The 19,330-nt window shown below is 35.7% G+C and overlaps 1 protein-coding gene across 1 annotated transcript in view; it reads left to right on the top strand.

Moving 5' to 3' along the window:
• The window catches only part of Malrd1 (MAM and LDL receptor class A domain containing 1), a 639,509-nt gene that overhangs the window by 220,920 nt on the left and 399,259 nt on the right, over positions 1-19,330 (top strand). The window contains exons 19-20 of the mRNA XM_028764924.1: positions 2,256-2,432; positions 4,619-4,781. Coding sequence (XP_028620757.1) covers positions 2,256-2,432; positions 4,619-4,781 — 340 coding nt within the window. The remainder of the gene's footprint in view (positions 1-2,255; positions 2,433-4,618; positions 4,782-19,330) is intronic.

Genomic DNA, 19,330 nt, shown 5'->3' with positions numbered 1-19,330 from the left:
AACTTTTTAGATTTGTCATTTTCTATAACTGATATATCAGTTTCTTCTACTGTATCTTCTATTTTTGAGACTCTCTCTTCCATTTCTTGTAGTATGTTGGTGGTGATGCTTGCATCTACAGTTCACGTTTTCTTTTCTAGGTTTCCACCTCCAGGGTTCCCTCAGTTTGTGATTTCTTTGGTGCTCTTATTTCCACTTCCAGGCCTTGGACAGTTTTATCTTTTCTGTGCATCACTTTTTGCCAGTGTTGAGTTCATGTCAAAAATTTTGGCATTTTAATCAGCCATCTGCCATATACTTCAATGCTAATTCTTAATTGTCTCAGAACTTCAGCTATAAAATGAAGTATTATATTAGTCAATCCTTAAATTTTCAACAATACTCAAAATGCCAAGTCCCATGAACCCTAGTCGTTTAATATAATTAGAAGTATTTTTCTCTTCCCCAACATCTTTGCTTTGGTTTATTACTTTCCCATATGACAGAAATCATAGAACTTTTTGGGTTCCTCCATCTCAAAGGTACCTCTAGTATATTCTCCAAAGTAATGCTAAAATATCTTGAAATAGGAATCTCATATCTTACTATTTCTCCACAGCTTCTTGGATTCATCCAGACTTACAATTTTGTCAACTGGTCTCTACTACTTTCCACTTATATTTTAATGACTTAACATTGTACAAGTGTACATTCTTACTATATGAAAAATGTCCTCATGCCAAACTCTCATCATATTCAAAGGAAACAAAATGAAACAGTCTAGTCTACCCTTCTTCCACCACACAGGTTATCATTTCATTGCATGTAAAGACTTTCTATCTTCCACTCTTTGGTCTGATAAACCCTAAGTGTTAATTTTAGCTTCACATTGCCAAAAAATTGTCTTTTTCTTCCCATGTCTCATATGTGCTCTTCGAGTATACAGCGATATATTTCACCTATTTATTTGCTGCTGCACTCTGTTTTATGTTCATGACTTCATTCATTCATTCATTCATTCATTCATCTATCTCCTCACTTGGCCTATGATTGTGAGCATGTCTGCCATAAGCCAGTCCTGGAATTGTGCTATGGATGCACGTTAAATGGACAGGTGTGCAAAAAATCATTCTTTCTATCATCAATCACAGAATTAGTGTAATGTATATTTGATGCTACTTCCCAGTAATGGAAATTTTTTTAACATTAAAGTTTGGTTGTGGGTCATCCTGGTGCTTTTTGTATTTTGATGTTAATTCTGCTTCCTTAAGATGGACTGGCCCCTACAAGAAGTAGATTACGTACTCAGGTGATCTCACTGAACCTTCTCCTCATTCTGACTGTTCAGTTAAAGGCTAGAGCTGATGATTGGGCAGTGAAAGGGAAAGATGGGATGGGTGGTCTCAGAGGGGGTGGAGGAGAGATGGAGGAAGAAAGGGTAGAAAGAAGATGGAGCAGAATCCCATGGACTGGAGAAGACACAAGTAGCAAGGGTCTCATAGCTAGGGAATAAATTAGTATAGAGGTAGATCTGCCAAATTTAGGCGTATAGCTTATAAATATAATAACTTGTGTATTTTTATCTAGGCTTATTTGGGTAAGAAATTGCCACAACAGACTACTTTATCCACCATTGAATGATGCAGAGTTGTCACTAGAATGTTTTAGCAAATAACTTAATAAAAATTAATAATCTATGAATATGCTTCATTTTTCATAAATTAAGAGGACATAAACTTATTTGTTTGTATATTTTAGGAAAAAAATCCTTAACGTTGGTATCTATTGTGCTAGCTTGAACGAACAAAAATAAGAATGATTAGATTCATGCGACCTGTGAAAAAATAAACTTGTATATCATTTTTTGTTTGTTTGTTTGTTTTGTTTTGTTTTATGTATTATACTTGAAGGTCCATTAAGACCTTGAATCTTGCTCCAGATGCTAGCAATGAACACTGTTCTGGCTCCTACTTCTTTTTAAAGCCATTTTCTTTGGATGTCCTTTTGTTTGACTTTGAATAACCATTCCTTTTAAATCATTGCCATGTATCAAATCTTTCACCTACTTTTGTGATTAAAAAGTACTCAAGCTTTCTGCCTTTACTAAGATAGAGTCCTGTTTTAAATGTTTAAATGAATTTAACAACGTAATAAACACTACCAAACATCTCTCTTAAGACTGAATGTATTGCATAATTAGAAATGTCAATTTTGAAAAGCACTTAAGATAACTACAAGGCATGCTACATGATGTCTCCATATTATTTCTTCCCAAGATAATTTACCGATGGACATTCCAAGTCCACCAGAAACTTCAGTTCCAGTGACCTTGCCTCCAAACAACTGCACAGATGATCAATTTGTCTGTAGGTCTAATGGCCACTGCGTTGGAAAAATTCAGAAATGTGACTTCGTATATGATTGCATTGACAAATCGGATGAGTCATCTTGTGGTAGGTGAATTCCTAACTTTTGCATAGTTTAGATATAAAACCACTGTTTTTATGAACTGTAGTACTTCTGCCTCCTTTCCCATGTTAGGTATTCCTATGTTATCAAGTGAGAAATATTTAGGAATGGGACAGTAGATATACTTAGATTACCCATTTCAAATGTTTTCCTAGGCAAATGTACACAAAAATAAAGAATACTGTAGCAAACATCTTGAGTTCATAAGAAGAGTAACTTTAACACTTGTGAAACTTGTTTTCATGTCTTGGTAAAATACAACTCTCATTTATAGCTACCTGCCAATTCATCTCCTTAAATAGATCAGTGGCAAATTATTAACTTACAATTGAACTTTACAATCATATATACAGATGGAAGAAGCAAAATTGACAGATGCTGAGGAAGTGAAACACAAAGTCAGATAGAGAAAATGCTTTGCTGTGTCTTCCCTTCTAGGCTTGTATGTGAATTTATCATCCTGCAGTATCATTCATTATGTTAAGGGTAACAAACATACCAATGACAAAGCATAGTGAAACCCTTATCTCTTCTCATCAGTGTATTAAGTTCTAGGGTTTAATATTTCTAATAAGAGTAGAAGTTTTTCCCTTAATTCAGAAAAAAAGTAATTTTTAATGTGCAACTATACTACAAATGTAGACTAAACCAGCATACATTCAAAGCTAGTTAACTCCACAGGACACAGATCACACAAGGGAACAGGTCTTATCATTTCAACACGTAAAGAACAGAGATTGAGCCCTAAATATCATCTCGAGATAATTAAACACAGCATATGTTATTATCGGTGTTTAACATCGAAATGCATCAAATCACTGCAGTTTCAAAAAGGATTGTTTTGGAGTGACATGTTTTCTTGTCGGATTTTGTTGTAGCATATGTATTTATGGTTTTCATCCATGGCATTCCACAACTATTAATACACTCAGAAACAGGGTCAATGTCAAGTTTTCTAGAGCATGCATAAGAATTCATTGAATTATAACATGTGAAACATAAATAAAGAAAATATCCAATAAAAAGAAAAAAGAATTTGTTGAATTGATTTTATTTTTACTTAAGCAATAGTGATTTTAACATAGGTAGATGCACGTACTCATTCATCATGAGGAGGAAGAGAAAAAGAGAGGGAGAAATTATTTAGAAAGCCTTTTCACATGAAAATCAATGGAGTTTTAATTTTTCCGTATTAGAGTACAATCATTAAAAGAATCTTAAAAACATTCAAAGTATTAAGGCTAATATAAATGTTACTGGATGTCCCATTGTTTTGAAGGTAAATGTTTTCACTGACATCTTTAGGGAATGAGCTGAAGTTAAATAGTATATTACCTTGGACAAGGAAAAGGCAATAGGTCACAGCTCTGAGATCATACAGACAGCAGAAGCGCCGAGTAGGAAGAGATGGGAGATAGATGCTCTAGGAGCTAATTAACATCTCACCTCCTAGAGTGAGGGCACAGTTAATGTATGCATTTATTCACATATTTTACTTTCTGTGGAGATTCAAATAAAAATAACCTCAATTTTTAAATAGTTTTCTTGTGATTATATAAAACATTTACCTAAATATTTTATCAGAGCTTAAAAGTTATGAGAGCTAGGGAGGTGGTGCAGTTGGTAAAGTGCTGGCTAAGTAAGCATGATGACCTGTGCTTGATCCCCAGAACCTATATAAAAGCAAGATGTGACAGCTTACTCTTGTAAGCCCAGAGATACAGTGATGGGCGGTGACTTAAAATTCCCTGGATGTGCTAGCCAGCTGTCCTCATCTGATCAGTAAACAGCAGGACAAGTTCAAGATCTTGCCTCAAAAAAAACAAGTTAGACAGAACCTGAGAAACAAGACAGAGGGGTGATTTGTAGCATGTACCCACAGGAACACACACACATACAAACAAACACACACAAAGTTTCACATACACACACAAGGCTGCACACACACAGACACACACACACAGACACACAATCACACACAGAGTTTCACATATACACACAAGGCTGCACACACACAGACACGCAGACACACAGATAGACAGACACACACACACACGGAGTTTTGTATCATGATTTTTTTTAAACCAAACATAAGAAAGTGCTGAAGAATATAAACTTTCCCTTCTTGTTCATTGTTAGCTCATCTTGTCTTTGTTCTGTTTTATTCAAGTACTGGAGGTTTGTACATTTGAAGAGAGAAACCTATGTAAATGGTACCAACCAACCCCAGCAAATTCACTCCATGATTCAAATACATTCAGATGGGGACTCGGTAATGGGATCAGTATTCATCATGGGGAAGAAAACCACAGACCATCAGTAGATCACACAAAGTAAGTGACTATATGTTTTCAAAGTCTTTCTTAGGAGATTTCCCTGACCCATCTTATCCCAGGCCAATGTTACTGTAGAGATAAATGTAGTGCTTAAGAACAAGACAGTTGAATGTATTATTTTACACTGTACCAGGAAAAAATAACTTTAAAAGCAAAACATGGGGCTGCCAAGATGCCTCAGTAGGTAAAAGCACTTGCTACTAACCATGATGATCTGAGGTTAATCTTCAGAATCACATGGTGCAATATGTGACCCAGTTCCAACAAGTTATATTCCAACTTATAAACGTTATCTTTTATGTACATGTAGCAGTGAATTTAGCTGGCAGCTATATTTATTTACCTTATGCTAGTCCCCAATAACTTCATAGAGAAATCAAGATTTATTTAAAATTTCACCTCAATTGCTGAGCAGTTAAATGATGTACCTTAAACTTCTATGCTAATCTGGCTAACCACAGCCCCATCTCATGATACTTGAATATTGTTATTGACCTGGCTTTTGGGACCCCTTCTTCATGGCTTCAATTTTTTTAAACTGCTGGCTGATTTGAATCTTCCATTGTCACTCTCTCCTTCCTCTGGATAGCAGACGTGTTATATCTTCTGTTCTGCTCAGCCATTGGCTGATCAGCATTTATTGACAAGGCAGAGAATAAATGGTAAGAATTGTTTGCACAAACTTAAAATAGGAGATTCTTGGTATAATCATTACAATGCCATGTCTGGATTGAAACAGGGTATGAGGGGAGAGAGATCAGCATTTTAATAAAACAAAGGTAAACTTTCCATAGTGTATAAAAACATTATCCTTATGCCATCTTCCACAGACACAGGATTGTATACGAGCATCTATGTACAGAAATGCACATATGCACACATAGAACCACAGACATAAAAACATACACAATTAAAAGCAAAGAATGACTCTGTGAAACTAGACACAAGCAAAAACATAAAAGTAAGAGTTTTACTTAGTATTTTTATATCCCCTCTCTGTGAGAAGCTCAGGAATTTGTTAACTTGTTTATTTATTTATTTATGCCTCTGCCTACAGCCTTCAATATTCCAGTCAAACACTCCATCACTGAACTATAGTTCTAGCATTAAAAACTACTGTTAATATTCAGTTTTTAAAAACAAAACAAAACATTGAGGCTGATGAAATATATCACTCAGTAAAAATGCTGAGGAAGCAGAGCCAGACAGAGCTTTGCAGCTCTCTGGCTAGCCTGGAAAGCCTAGGTGGGAAGTTTCAGGCTAGGAAAGGACTTTTCTCAAAAATAAGGTAGATGATACCCCGAGAAAGCATATGGAGTTGATCTCTGGCCTTCATATATACATATACACAGTTGAATTTGTAACCTCTTTGCATGCTCCTGAACACCACCACCTACATAATACACACACACACACACACACACACAAACATACATACACATACATAGACACATTGTCTCACATACACTGACAAATACAGACTCAGACACTCACAGAAACACACACATATACACACACAAACACAAACACTCACAGAGACACTCACAGACACAAACATACACAGACCGCTATAGACACATACACAAAGACACTCACAGTAACACACACACACTCACAGACATGCACACATATACTGACAGATACTCATACACTCACAGACACATACACACACACATACACACACACGCACACACACACACACACACACACATACACACACATACACAATATACTCAACATTCTTTCCTCTGAATGGCTTCCATTATTTTTATCCATCCATCTCTTTTTAGATCTCGTTTTTTATCAATTAATTTCATTTCCTCTCGCGTTTCCTTTCCTCTTCCTCATTCTTCTGTACTTCACATACCTATGTACACAGGAAAACATCCAGACTTTCTTCTTAGACCTAGGAGTGTGTTTTGCCCATCATTTGTTAAGTCATTAATTAATTAATCTCTGTAACTCAGTTTGCATTTTACTTCAGGGGAGGTCCATAATTAATTAATCTGTTCCCAAGTCTTGGACTTCCCAATTGATTTTATTTTTCTAGAGTGGTATTAGTTGTTGGAAGTAAGCAGATGTAGTGCTTGCTGTCTGAGGAACATTGTTTTGATGGGGGCATTGACCAATAAATGAGTAAAAAGTGAGGGTTTTTTTTTTTTAGCTCTCATCAGGAAGATCTCAGTGAAGCAATGATGTAAATCGTAGCACATAACTATATACAAAGCGGTAATAGAAGGGGTTAGCAAGTGGTGGTCGGGCTTTTCCTGCACAGATGAAAAATAAAACAGTACTGAGCTGGTGGTGGGCAGAAAGAGGGGATTCTCTTGTACAGACAGAACAAGTGTGAACCAGATGGTGAATGTAACTTTTTTTTTCTTTACTAGATTCACCATTAAATCATTTGTTCACTGAAATATTTCTGAGTTTTGGAACACAGTGAATATTTTATGCTTTAAAAGGCAAACTTTATGGCAACCATCTTGTCTATTGGCTTCCTACGTATTTTATATATTATACTTTACAAATTGATTTCCTAACAGTGACTCCAAGTATAGAATAAAACAATGTGAAGGAAAATTAATAGTCTCATGATGACAAAGACCTCCCATTTTCAGTAATCCCAACCCAATCTGCTGGAGATTCCTTTGTTCTAAGATTGTATTACTGTTCATTTATACTTTCACTGAGTATTAGTTCATATTTGTAAAATAGTATATTCTATATTCTATAACCACACCTTTATTCAAAAAGAATATTAATTTTTATTAATATCTTTTTTTTGTTTTTTCATGACAGAGTTTCTCTGTGTAGCCTAGCTGGAACTCACTCTGTGTACCAGGCTGGCCTCGAACCCAGAAATTCTCCTGCCTCTGCCTCCTAATACTGGGATTAAATGCGTGCGCCACCACTGCCAGGCTTTATTAAAAGAAATAGACTTTCTAGTTTCTTGTCTCCTGTTCCTCTTCTCTATCTTCCTGATACATAAGTATATGATTTCATTTAATTTTGGGGTATTTTGCTTTATATGGTAGGTTAGAGTCTCACATGTAGTTTAGCATGGTCTGGAACTTGCTGAAAAGATTTGGCTGCCCACATATCACAGTTCACTTCCTTTGTTGCCTGACTATAGTGGTGTGGCTTATCCTCGGCAATTCCATTTAATTATTATAGTTCAGCATATTGTTTGTTTTGTAGTCTTTATCTTATACAGTTTTGTTTATGCTGTAATCAATAGTTGTCTTTTTGTTTCTTTGTCTGTTTTAACCAATCCATACTTTTAAGTGTATGACTCATCTTCCAAGACTCCTTCCTCACTTTTTGCTAGATAGGCTGTCACTGAAGCCCCTTGCCAGAGTGTTCTCTGATTTCCCTCTGTCATACCACAGAGTTCTTTTTGCTAGGCTTGTTCTTTATTTACGACATAAACTGTTAATTCTCCAGGACTCTAAACATTATGACTTTCTACCATTGGCTAGCCTGCATTTTCTGTCTGACCTGGTTACTTGATGCCCCCTTACTGCTTGTACATCTCTTTCACTACTAGAGATTTTTCACAGTTGATGTCTTTTGGGTATATATTATGTTAAAATGTAAGACCCTTAAAAGTTAACTAGATAAATAACCTAAAACCTGATATGGAACTCCTAACCATCAGGTGATGAATTTATCACATTCTAATATGTGTCTCCATGGTGACATATTTTAAAATATTGATGCTTTCTAATTTTAAATGGTTAAATGTGAATTTCTTTAATGTTTTATTTCTCATGTGCTATACTTAGTTAAAAAAAAAGTCTTTCACACCTTAAAAATTATAGCTAGTCAGTTTGTTTACATTTTTCTTTTCTGGCTACTTTGAATCATGGCTTGTTTCTAGCAGTCAAAACCTAATACAGCATTTGAAATAATAATTTGACCTGTAGGGAAAAGCCTTACAATTTAAAAAATAAGAAAAAGCATAGTTTTGGTTTGGCTCAGATAAGCATATGAGGTTTTAATGACATCAGTTCACCAATATTTATGATCATATTTCCCCGTCTTCCCAGTTTCCCCATATTGTTTTAAGCTACCATATTCTTGTTTTTAATGAAACTTTCATATTCATTGCCTCTTTACATTTATCATAATGATTATTTTAATTGAGCTTTGACTGTATCATATTGTTGTTTCTCATTATTTAATTTGGTCTTTTTGTCCCAGACCCCAGTACCTAGCATCTGTACTATTTTATACCTTACAGGTGTATTCCAGAGCTCATGTCCTGCAAGTTTGCAACTTCTCTTTGTCAGTCTGATTTCAGAGAAACCTGTTAATATCCACACAGGGAACCTCTGTTTATGTTACACTTTTTACAGTTAAGGCTGAAAGACACCTCAGCTTCCACGAATGATGCTTCAATAAAAGGTTAACTCCATCTCTGATCTCTTTGGTCAAAGTGGTCTTTCATACATATGAAATCATCACATCTTTAGCATTTTCTTTGGGTTAGTTTGCCCTTGTTTCTGAACTCTATTTCATAGTTTTTCTCTGGTAAAATGGTTTGTTTTGCTACCATTTAATTTAAGTGGTAACAGCATATCTGTTCATAGTATACAGAGTAGCACACAATAAAAGTGTGTTGGCTTTAATCATATATATGTTAGTTACTAAGTAATGAATTGAAGTATCTATATACTAAATGGTATTGGGTTGCTTCAATCAATAGGAATTCTAAGAAGCTTCTTTTATACATGTAAATGAACTCTGTTACATTATGAAAGTATATTGCTACAAAGAATAAATAAGGGCTAAACTAGAGCTGTACACTGGAGTAGTAAAGGTGTAAATGGGATTATGTCAATGTATTATATAAGCCAGTGGCTTGTTTCTATGTGTCTCCATCCTTCCATTTCCAATAAACTACAGAATCCTGGAAGAGTCCCAGGACCACATTTCCCAATCTGTCACATTATTTTTGGCTGTCTGTCCCACAGTAAGTCTCCAAAAGGAGATAAAGCACCAAATTAAATTCATTTAAAATAAGAACACATAACAGATGTTTAATTTCTACACCCACATGACAGTGAGCTTTGAAGAAGAATGTGACCTCTAGCCCATGTCTTTCCTTGTGTCTCTCTCAGCTTTTCTCCAGGCTCCATTCTCCTGGCTCCATTCTTAGTCAAGAAAGGTTGTCTCCCCATTCTATGGCTTATAGTAAGCTTCAAGCTCAGCTTTCCAAATTTTGTTTTTTTATTGAAGGGAAGCTTTGCTCATTCAGAAAATGCTTCTCTTTCCCATTCCTCTAGTGTGTGGCTCTAGAAAGACAAAAGCAGTTTTCAAAGCCATTATCTCAAAATAATTTTCAAGATCAGTTTCAAAAATTAAAAAGGATTGTGCCAATTATCTTCCCTTATGACCCACTCCCAGGCCCTACCCGAGGCAAAGATTACTTCTGGCACAGTGCAGGAAAGATCATTTACTCACACATACAAGAGAAAAAAGATATTCATATATTTAAAAATATTTTTCCACTTTAAACACTTAATGAGGCAATAAAATCTCTGTATAATTCATGTATAACAGTTAGGACTGCATAGGCAACTTTTTACTCCGTATTAGAGTCCTAAACAAGGTTTTAAAAATGTCTGTTTTTCATTTTGAAAATAAAATGTCTAAGCTTAATAGAATGATATTCCAAAGTGAAAATTTCTTTTTAAAATTACAAAAATTTATCTGAAACATATTCTAAGATATAAAATGAATGTTGCATTTTTATTTGTCTTTAGGAGCATATCACTATTTGGTAAACCTAATTCATTTGTTTCATATAAATTTGACAGCCTTTTTATGGCTAGGAAGCTGCTGAGGGCACTCATCCTGCACGCAGCGTAACAGCTGGCAAGATCTCTTCTCGAGATTGCCACAAGATACAAAGAAAAGAATATCCTTGGCTATAATTCAATAAAACAATACAATAACACATGCATAAAAATCATCTGAAATTCAACTATTTTCTTTAAATTGGGGTTAGATGAATTCTTACTTTCCTTTATACTATGAAAAGAGAGAGCATTTAGAAGAAACATTATATTCTTAGTAGTTTTTGAAAAGGTCACATGATCTGTTGAGGAGGAAGAAGAAGAGGAAAATGCCAAGGGGAGAGATAAGAAAGAGGGAGAGGAAGAATGGAAGGAGGGAGAGAAGAACGAAGAAAAAGAAGGGGTAAGCAGAAGAGGAGGAAAAAGTAATAGGGGGATGAATCTATATCTATCCTTAATTCTCCAGAAACTACTGGGGAGTTTGTCTGGAACCGTTTTCATCAGGTGAGTTTGTTTGGAGGTAACTATTGTTTTAACAGGGAACCAGGATACTGAGCCTAGGTAGGGCTTGAATGTCACATAATTCCCTGGAGTTTAAACATGCTTGCAATGATGTGGATTTGGAAGTGTCATGGAATGATCTCTCCTAGCTCATAGTTTACTCTGATCACAGAACTTTATTCTGTGACCCATACAATCATTTTAATCAGCCATTCTTTTAATTCAGTAATATTACTACATATGGTATGTATATACATAACTAAGTACCAGAAGTGCTATAATCATTCTTATATCATAGAGGATGCTTTATAAATCTGTTGTTTTACTAAATATCCATTGCCTGATTAAATAAACTAAAATCTAACTAAATAAGAATCTCATGTAAGCACAGACTCCAGACAATAGACAAAATTGAGTTCTCCATGCTTCATTATGTAGAATGATTTTCAATAAAAATAACTAAAGCTTTTCAGATTAGCAATTTTTAAGTATGCTCCAGAAATTTCTGCAAATATCAAGGATTTTAAATAAAAGCTTGTATCTTTATACATATCAATTTGCTCTATATGTAAAACCTTTCTACTAAATTTACATATATGCAAACATATGCATTAAAATACGTGAAACACATACATTCACACATGTGCAGAGACATATATATCAGATTGTATTTACATGTCAATTAGGAAACATTTGTATCAACATTTAGAATAATAATTATCAGTCTTTAGAAACAGTTTTATAGTAATATATGTGAATACAAATATTCAAATCGTAAATTGACGATACTGATTTTAAACTGTTTTAATACTTGTAGTCAAGTGGCATTCCTGTTAATTACTTAAGGACTGAAGGTAAAGCTAAATTAAACTTTTAAGACAGTAGAGAAAAAATACCTTTCTGTTGGAATGTACTGAAGTTAATTTCTCATTTTTCACTTTCACATGTAATTCGCTTTGTGTAATAAGTGAGTTGTATTACAGATTTCCATTTAATCCAGAAGTAGTTGATCTTGACCAGTAGTTTTTAAAAAGCTATCTTCAGTTACTTAAAGTGCATGTATTTTAGGAGGCTATACTATATTTAAAATTATAATGCATACTGAGAAGGAGATTTACTAACATATTTTCTAAATAATGTAATTTTTAAAAGAACATGTTGATAACAAAATCTCTAAATTTATGATGTTACTGAAGATCACTTCCTCATTAGAATATGTGCTAAAATACATTTTTGATCACAGTCTCAATTTTATTGAAATATTAAAATTTATTTTTGTGATGTAAGTTTTTTAAAAAATGAAGCAAACATATTCATTTCCAGTAGAGTCAGTGTAGCTAAACTACTGTAAACGGAACCCATCTTCCCCAGTCATACAAAGGCTGAGTCAACTTAATTCTCCATATTAAAGTGAGGCTTTAAATGTAAGACTCATTTGTAGATACTACCAATGCTATTTTCTAACAGCTTCAGCAAACACAGGGTTACAGCAGTAAACTCTCCTGCCCAGAACTCCTATGGGCCATCTTGTCTGGGTAATACTCCCCTGAGGTGCTGAAGCATGATTTTCTGTTTTTAGATATTTGAGGACACAGATTATCATGGTACCTAACTAAGTTAGATACCCACTGACAATGTATAAAGTTTCCTTCCCATCAAATCCATCCTCCAATACATACCAGCATTTGTTGTTTGTTTTCTTTATAATAGCCTTTCTTAGTGAGGTGAGATAAATATTTATGTAGTTTGCTTTTGCATTTCCCTAATAGCTAATACAAATTAATCAGAACAATACCATGAATGATATCATATAATGCCTTTGATGACTATTACTTTTCAATTTATTCTTTATTCATATATTAAACCTGGACTTCAATTTTTCCTCCCTCTACTCTTTCCAGTTCCCTCCCTTTGCCCTCTTTTCTCCCCCATATTCACTCATCCTCTGTTTCCTTTAAGAAAAGAGCAGCCCTCCTCCACAGATATCAACCAAACATGGTATAACCAATTACAATGACACTAGGCACAAACCTTCATTCATGTCAAGGTCAGATGAGCCAACCCAGTAGGAGAAAAAGTTTTCCAAAAACAGTCAAAACAGTCATATATACCTCATACTCCCACTGTTAGAAATCCCATAAGAACAAAGATCTACACAACTATAACATATGTGCAGAAGACCTAGGTCAGACCCATCCAGGTTCCCTAATTGTCACTTCAGTCTCTGTAAGCTCCTCTGAGCCCTAGTTAGTTGATTCTGAGGGCCATGTTCTTGTGGTATCCTTAAACCCTCTGGCTTTAACAATCTTTTTTCTTCCTGTTCCATTGGGGTTCCTCAAGCTCTGTATAATGTTTGGCTGGGGGGGGGGGTCTCTGCATCTTCTCTCATCAGTTCCTAGATGAAGCCTCTCTGATGAAAATTACCCTAGGCTGCATTCTACAAGTATAGCAGAAAAGCACTAGAAGTATTGTCACTGACTTTTTTTTCCAGTCAGGTTTGGTTCTATCCTAAGTCTCTGGGCTATCCAACCTCTGGTTCCTGACCATCCAGGCAATGCCATATATGGGTTCCCTCTTGGAGTGTGGGCTTCAAGTTGGACTGGTCATTGGTAGGCCACACCCACCAGTTTTGTACCACTTTTACCCCAGCCCAATTGTAGGTAGGACAAATTATAGGTCGAAGGTTATGTAGCTCAATTGATGTCCCAATCCTATCACTGTAACTTGCCTAGCTACAGGAGATGGCCAGTTCAGGCTCTATATGCCCCATTACTAGGAGTCTTTGCTTGGAGTCACCCTTGTAGGTTCCAGAGAGTTTCTGTTGTACTAGTTTTCAACATCACAACTAAAATGGCCCCTAAGTCCCATCATCTCTCTCAGAACTCTTTCACTCCATCACCTTCCCCACATTTCCTATTCTCATCCACTTCTTCCCTGAGTCCACCTGCAAAATATATTCTATTTCCCTTACCAGGGAGATCTATGCATACCCTCCTGTCTTGAGCCCTCCTTGATACTTAGCATCCCTGGGTCTATGGTTTGTAGCACAATTATCCTTTACTTAATAGTTAGTGTTGACTTATTAGTGAGTACATACCATGTGTGTCTTTCTGGGTCTGGGTTACCTCACTCAGGATGATTTTTTTCTAGTTCCTTCGATTTGCCCACAAATTTCATGATGCTATATATTTTTGAACAGTTGAATAATTGTATAAATGTACCACATTTTCTTTATCCATTTTTCAGTTGAGGAACATGTAGGCTATTTCCAGTCTAGCTGTTATAAATGAAGTTACTATGAACATGGTTAATCAAAAGTCCTCATGGTATGATGTAATATCCTTCAGGTATATCCCCAGAAGTGTTATATAGCTGGGGCTTGAGGTCGATCAACTCCTAATATTCAAGGGAACCACCATTTTCTTATGCATTTGTGTATTTATATGTTGAGGAATAGAAGTATACATGTACGCCATGATACATGTATGGTGTTCAGAAAAGACATATGGGAGCTGGTTTTCTCATTTTACCATATAAGTACTGGGGACTGAACTGAGGTCCTCAGGCTTGACAGCAAACACCTTACCCAATGAGTGATCTAAGAGCCTTCTCTCTATTTTTTAATTATCATATTGCTAAATAATTATTTCCTTTGAGCACATAAACATTTATATGCAAGAGACATAAACCAGAAAGAAAGACAAGTGGCGTCAGCTGTGTTCTACCAAATGACTTAAGCATTGTATATATATGCAGAGACATAGTTTAATGATATTTTTGTATTGCATTATTTTTAATCTACTTTTAATTTCATACATAATCTCCAATGAATCTTAGTGAATATTGAGTCAATAATATTTTCTCAAATGACTGTGCTGTAATTTAGTGAATCATGTCTATACTATTTTATTGATGAGCTAGTTGCCTTGGAGATTTCAACCAGCTTTATTTCATAATACATACTATATATATTTACATGTGTATTTATTTACATTTATATGAATGTATATTTGAAGGACAATATTTTGTGTATATTAGAAGGGCCTGAAACTTTCTGTGTAATGAGACTGACCTTGAACTCCTGATCCTCCTACATCCACATCTCATGTTTTGAGATTACAGGTTTGTTTCACCATGCCTAGCCCTTACCTTTTTAATACAGAGTTTAAGCTAGAAATCCCTGCTAATGAGAGAATCTTGAAAGGCAGGTTTACATTTCTCAGACACTTTGGTACCTAAACAACTACATAATATGAGGAGACTATCCAGTAAAAGTGGGATCTATAGCTGGTAAGGGAGTATTTTCAGCAGGAACTTTAGGTATATTTAGGAGTATGAATACAGCATCCCAGGGAGAACCATGATATGGCCATGAATTTTCATTTTTGTTTTCATTATTCAACATGAGACGATGTTTTGGGATTACTATGGTGGAAATATCAACGTTGCATCAGTAAAGACCCTGACAGGACTTAAGGAAGGAATGGTCTTTAGGTATTGAGTTCTACCCAGAAACAGGAATTCTGGGTCTAGGATTCTAGCAAATGATGTCCTCCTCTGTTTCACCTCCAATACACTGACCTACTTTCATTCATAATGGGAGAAACCCCCCCTCCAGAAAAACACAAGAAACAAAGTAGGTGATTACATAAAAAAGCTGAAAGTTATCATTATAGGAAAAGAAGTAAAGGTAACTCTTGTTTCTGAGATTGGCGCTATATTTTTAATGGCAGGAGAATATACTGTGAAAAATACCATGGATGGAAGATGTCCATGGAATGCTAACATGGGAAGGTCCCCCAATATTACAGCGCAAAGCCACTGAGGTTGTTTCTAATAACTAAACAGAGGTATAGATTTTAATTTGCTGGTGATAACAGGGAGCTTGATATTTTTGCAATCAGAATTCAGAGATAAAATGGTATGCTGAAAGATTTAGAATATTTTCCAGACAAGTGCTAGATGCAAGTGGCTGTTGATTTAGGAAAAGGTCCCCTCTCTGACTTGAGAGTTCTAATTTATCATGATGATATAACATAACCTATTTTCAATTGTCCAATATTTAGTATTAATCAGATAAATTTAATTATTTTGTTTCCTTACTGGTAAGATAGGTGAATTTACTACTCTTTCTATTTTTCCTTTTGTGCTAGTATTAGTTTCTAATTTGACAACTACAAGCGTCTAGGTCCCTGCATATATGTAGCAGATGTGCAGCTTGGCTTTCATGTGAGTCCCCCAACAACTGGAGTTGGGGATGTCCCTAAAACTGTTGCCTGTCTGTGTAATTCATTCCTCTAACTGAGGTACTTTGTTTGTCCTCTGTGGGAGAGGATACACCTGTCCTTGCAGAGACTTGATGGGCAAGGGTAGGGGTATACACAATGAGTGTCTTCATCCTTTCAGAGGAGAAGGAACTATGTGATGAGGTGATGGGGAGACAGTAATTGGGATGCAAGGTGAATGAATGAATAAATTAATGGGAAGAAGTACAGTGATGTTGTAGTTGGCATTTGAGCATACATTTTAAGGCCAAACATGGCTTTTCAAACCATCCTGCACTTTATCATTTTGGAACTAAAACATTTTCTCCCCAACTGATTGTTTCTTACATGGCCTATTCATTTCTCATTTTGTTGACCCAACACACCCACAACTACTAAGCCTGATAAAATTTCAATGATTTTTAACAATAGAATCATGTAAATAAAATGTCCCTTCGCAGTCTCCTTTAAATTAATCAGTTGGTTCATCCCAGGAAAAGTCAAAGAGAAGATGACCAAGAACTATGTTAAAGGGACCTTCTGCCTCTGGTTCCCTATTTGCTTATTGCATAAGTCACTGGAACAAGTTCTTACTTCCCATCAGCCATGCAAACCAAGCTGTCCTCACCTCTCTAGGTCTCTAAGTAATAGAACTTTCTTTATTTCACTTGTCCTTTGCACTGAATCTCACAAGACTGACACATGTACACTAATTTTCATAGAGGACATGAGTCTTCTCATCAGTAGACAAGCATAAACTAATTTCCTGTCAGAGAGAAACCTGGATATACACTTAGCCTATTGTCTTCTTCTAGGACACAGTAATACATGAAAGGTACCTTTGTAAGTTCCTGTAACCAAACTCCCTGAAGTCCCCCTATCAGGGCAAGGGTGGAAACTTAAGAGGTAGGACTGCAGGGGAACGGGAAAAGGAAGAGGAAGAGGAGGAAGAGGGAGTGAGTGTCTATGAAAGGAGAACAAGTGAGGAAGGAGAGAAGGGAGCTAGAGGAGAGAATTCCTCAGTTCTCCATTAGAGAAAGATACATTACCTCTGCTCTACTTCTCTTGAGTTGACATGGTCAGTTGTCTGCCTCGCATACTGAATCTGTCCCTGTCTGAAGTCTTGCATTCAACATCTTAGATAAACTTACTTTATAGTGGACACATTCTTCATTTGTTTGGCTTTAATTTCTATGATAACCTTCATACAAGCATTAGTCATCTGTTTTATGTTTCCAATCACCAAGAATCACTATGTAAGTGAATTTTTAAAATTCTACCCTTTTAAACAAATTCATTATGCCGAATTTAAATGTCTCTGTGGATTTGGGGATTAAAGAATATTAAACAAAAGTTAACTGTACAGTACAGATGAAGCCCAGTAGATATATTATGAACTGTCATAGAGGAGAGTGGAAGTCTGTTTCTTCCTTTGTTTGTTGTATATTTAGTCAGGAGCAACAGAAATAGGAGCTAGGGAAGAACAATGCATTTTCTTCGCGGCACAACACTGTCTGCTTGGATGTGGCGATTGTATTTCAAATAGTAAAGAGATATTTATCTGCAGGATAATGTGGCTTTAATGTAGCTATCTACATATCTTCCACATTAGAAACATAAATTGTTCCTGAGAGTTTTATATGGTATTCAAATTAAAGCATAAACCAGGAGCAAAGGTAGTTTACAGTTAGAAATGCTATCTGGTATGGTCCTAAGTACTGTTCCATTAATCTCACATCTATCTTCTCCAATCATAATGAAATGCAAAATAAAGCTCCTTGCCTCAGATTTTCCAGGGAGGTGTTATCACACAGAAGTGGTGCTCCTCAAAGTTTTTGTCTCCTTACTACCCATGAAAACCTCTTTCACTGTAGTTATCAGACTTAAGCTGGTTATATTTATTATATTTTATTCTGCTTTAAAAATAATAGCCAAATTATGAAAGTTGAAGGTTAGGTATATAAATTAACTTATATTTTTAAATCCAAAGACAAGTATCTCTCCATGGACTGGCTATAATACTTATTAAAAGGTATTTGTAGAAATAAATTATATGGAGTACCTTTGTAAATTAAGACTGCAGTCCTAACAAACCTGGTGGTATAGGGCTGCAATCCCTGCTACTCTGGGGATGTGGGTAACACAGTTTCAATGCTTGCCTGGACTATAGACTATAAACAAGACCATTCCATTCAACTTCATGAAACCTAGTTTTTTTTAAAAATGAGAGGGAGATTAGAAATTCTCTCTTCCTTGTCTTTTAATCTCTTGGGAAGGCTTCTCTCTGAGGTTTCTGTTTGATATCCTAAGTTTTTTATTTCCACTTTTACTTCACTTTACAGTTTCTTTAATAATTCTATTTCTACATTCATGTCATGAAATGTTTTCGTTATTTCCAACTGTTTCTTTGTGTTTTAACTAAGGTATTTGTTCATATCCTCCTTGAGGTCTCTGAACATATTGATATTCTGAAGTCCTTTTCTTCTCAATTAAATTATTTTCTCAGGACCTATTACAATAGGATTACTGGATTCAGGAGATATATTGTCTTTGCTGTTCATATTTGTGTTTTTGTGCTTGAAACTAGGCATCTAGAGTAGTTCTTGGTATAGATATACCATCTGGTCTTTGTTGGGTGGGTATTCCATTCTTTGGTTGCTCTACATCCTAAGCAAGTATGGAGGCTATGTTTCTTCAAATCAGTGGACAAAAAGGATGGAAATAAAGTAGGAGAAAATTCAGAGAAGGGCTTTGGAAAGAACTAGAGGATTTCAGGAAGAGCTGGAGTTTCCATCAAGTGGAAGTAGGGTAGGAGGAAGGGCTCCTGCAAGCAGGGTGCTACAGGACCAGTACTGAACAGGATGTTTTCACCCAGCTGCTTCCTTCGAGGTTCAGGGAGGAAACGGTATATTCCAGAGACAATAGTATTGACACACATGAATCTGCAGAGCCCGTGGCACCATGCACAAGACCTGTGCAG

Source organism: Grammomys surdaster, unplaced genomic scaffold (assembly GCF_004785775.1).
Source record: "Grammomys surdaster isolate TR1022 unplaced genomic scaffold, NIH_TR_1.0 146, whole genome shotgun sequence".
NCBI lineage: Eukaryota > Metazoa > Chordata > Mammalia > Rodentia > Muridae > Grammomys > Grammomys surdaster.
The sequence above is the reverse complement of the archived record's forward strand: the minus strand, read 5'-3'. Positions and strand labels throughout refer to the sequence as shown.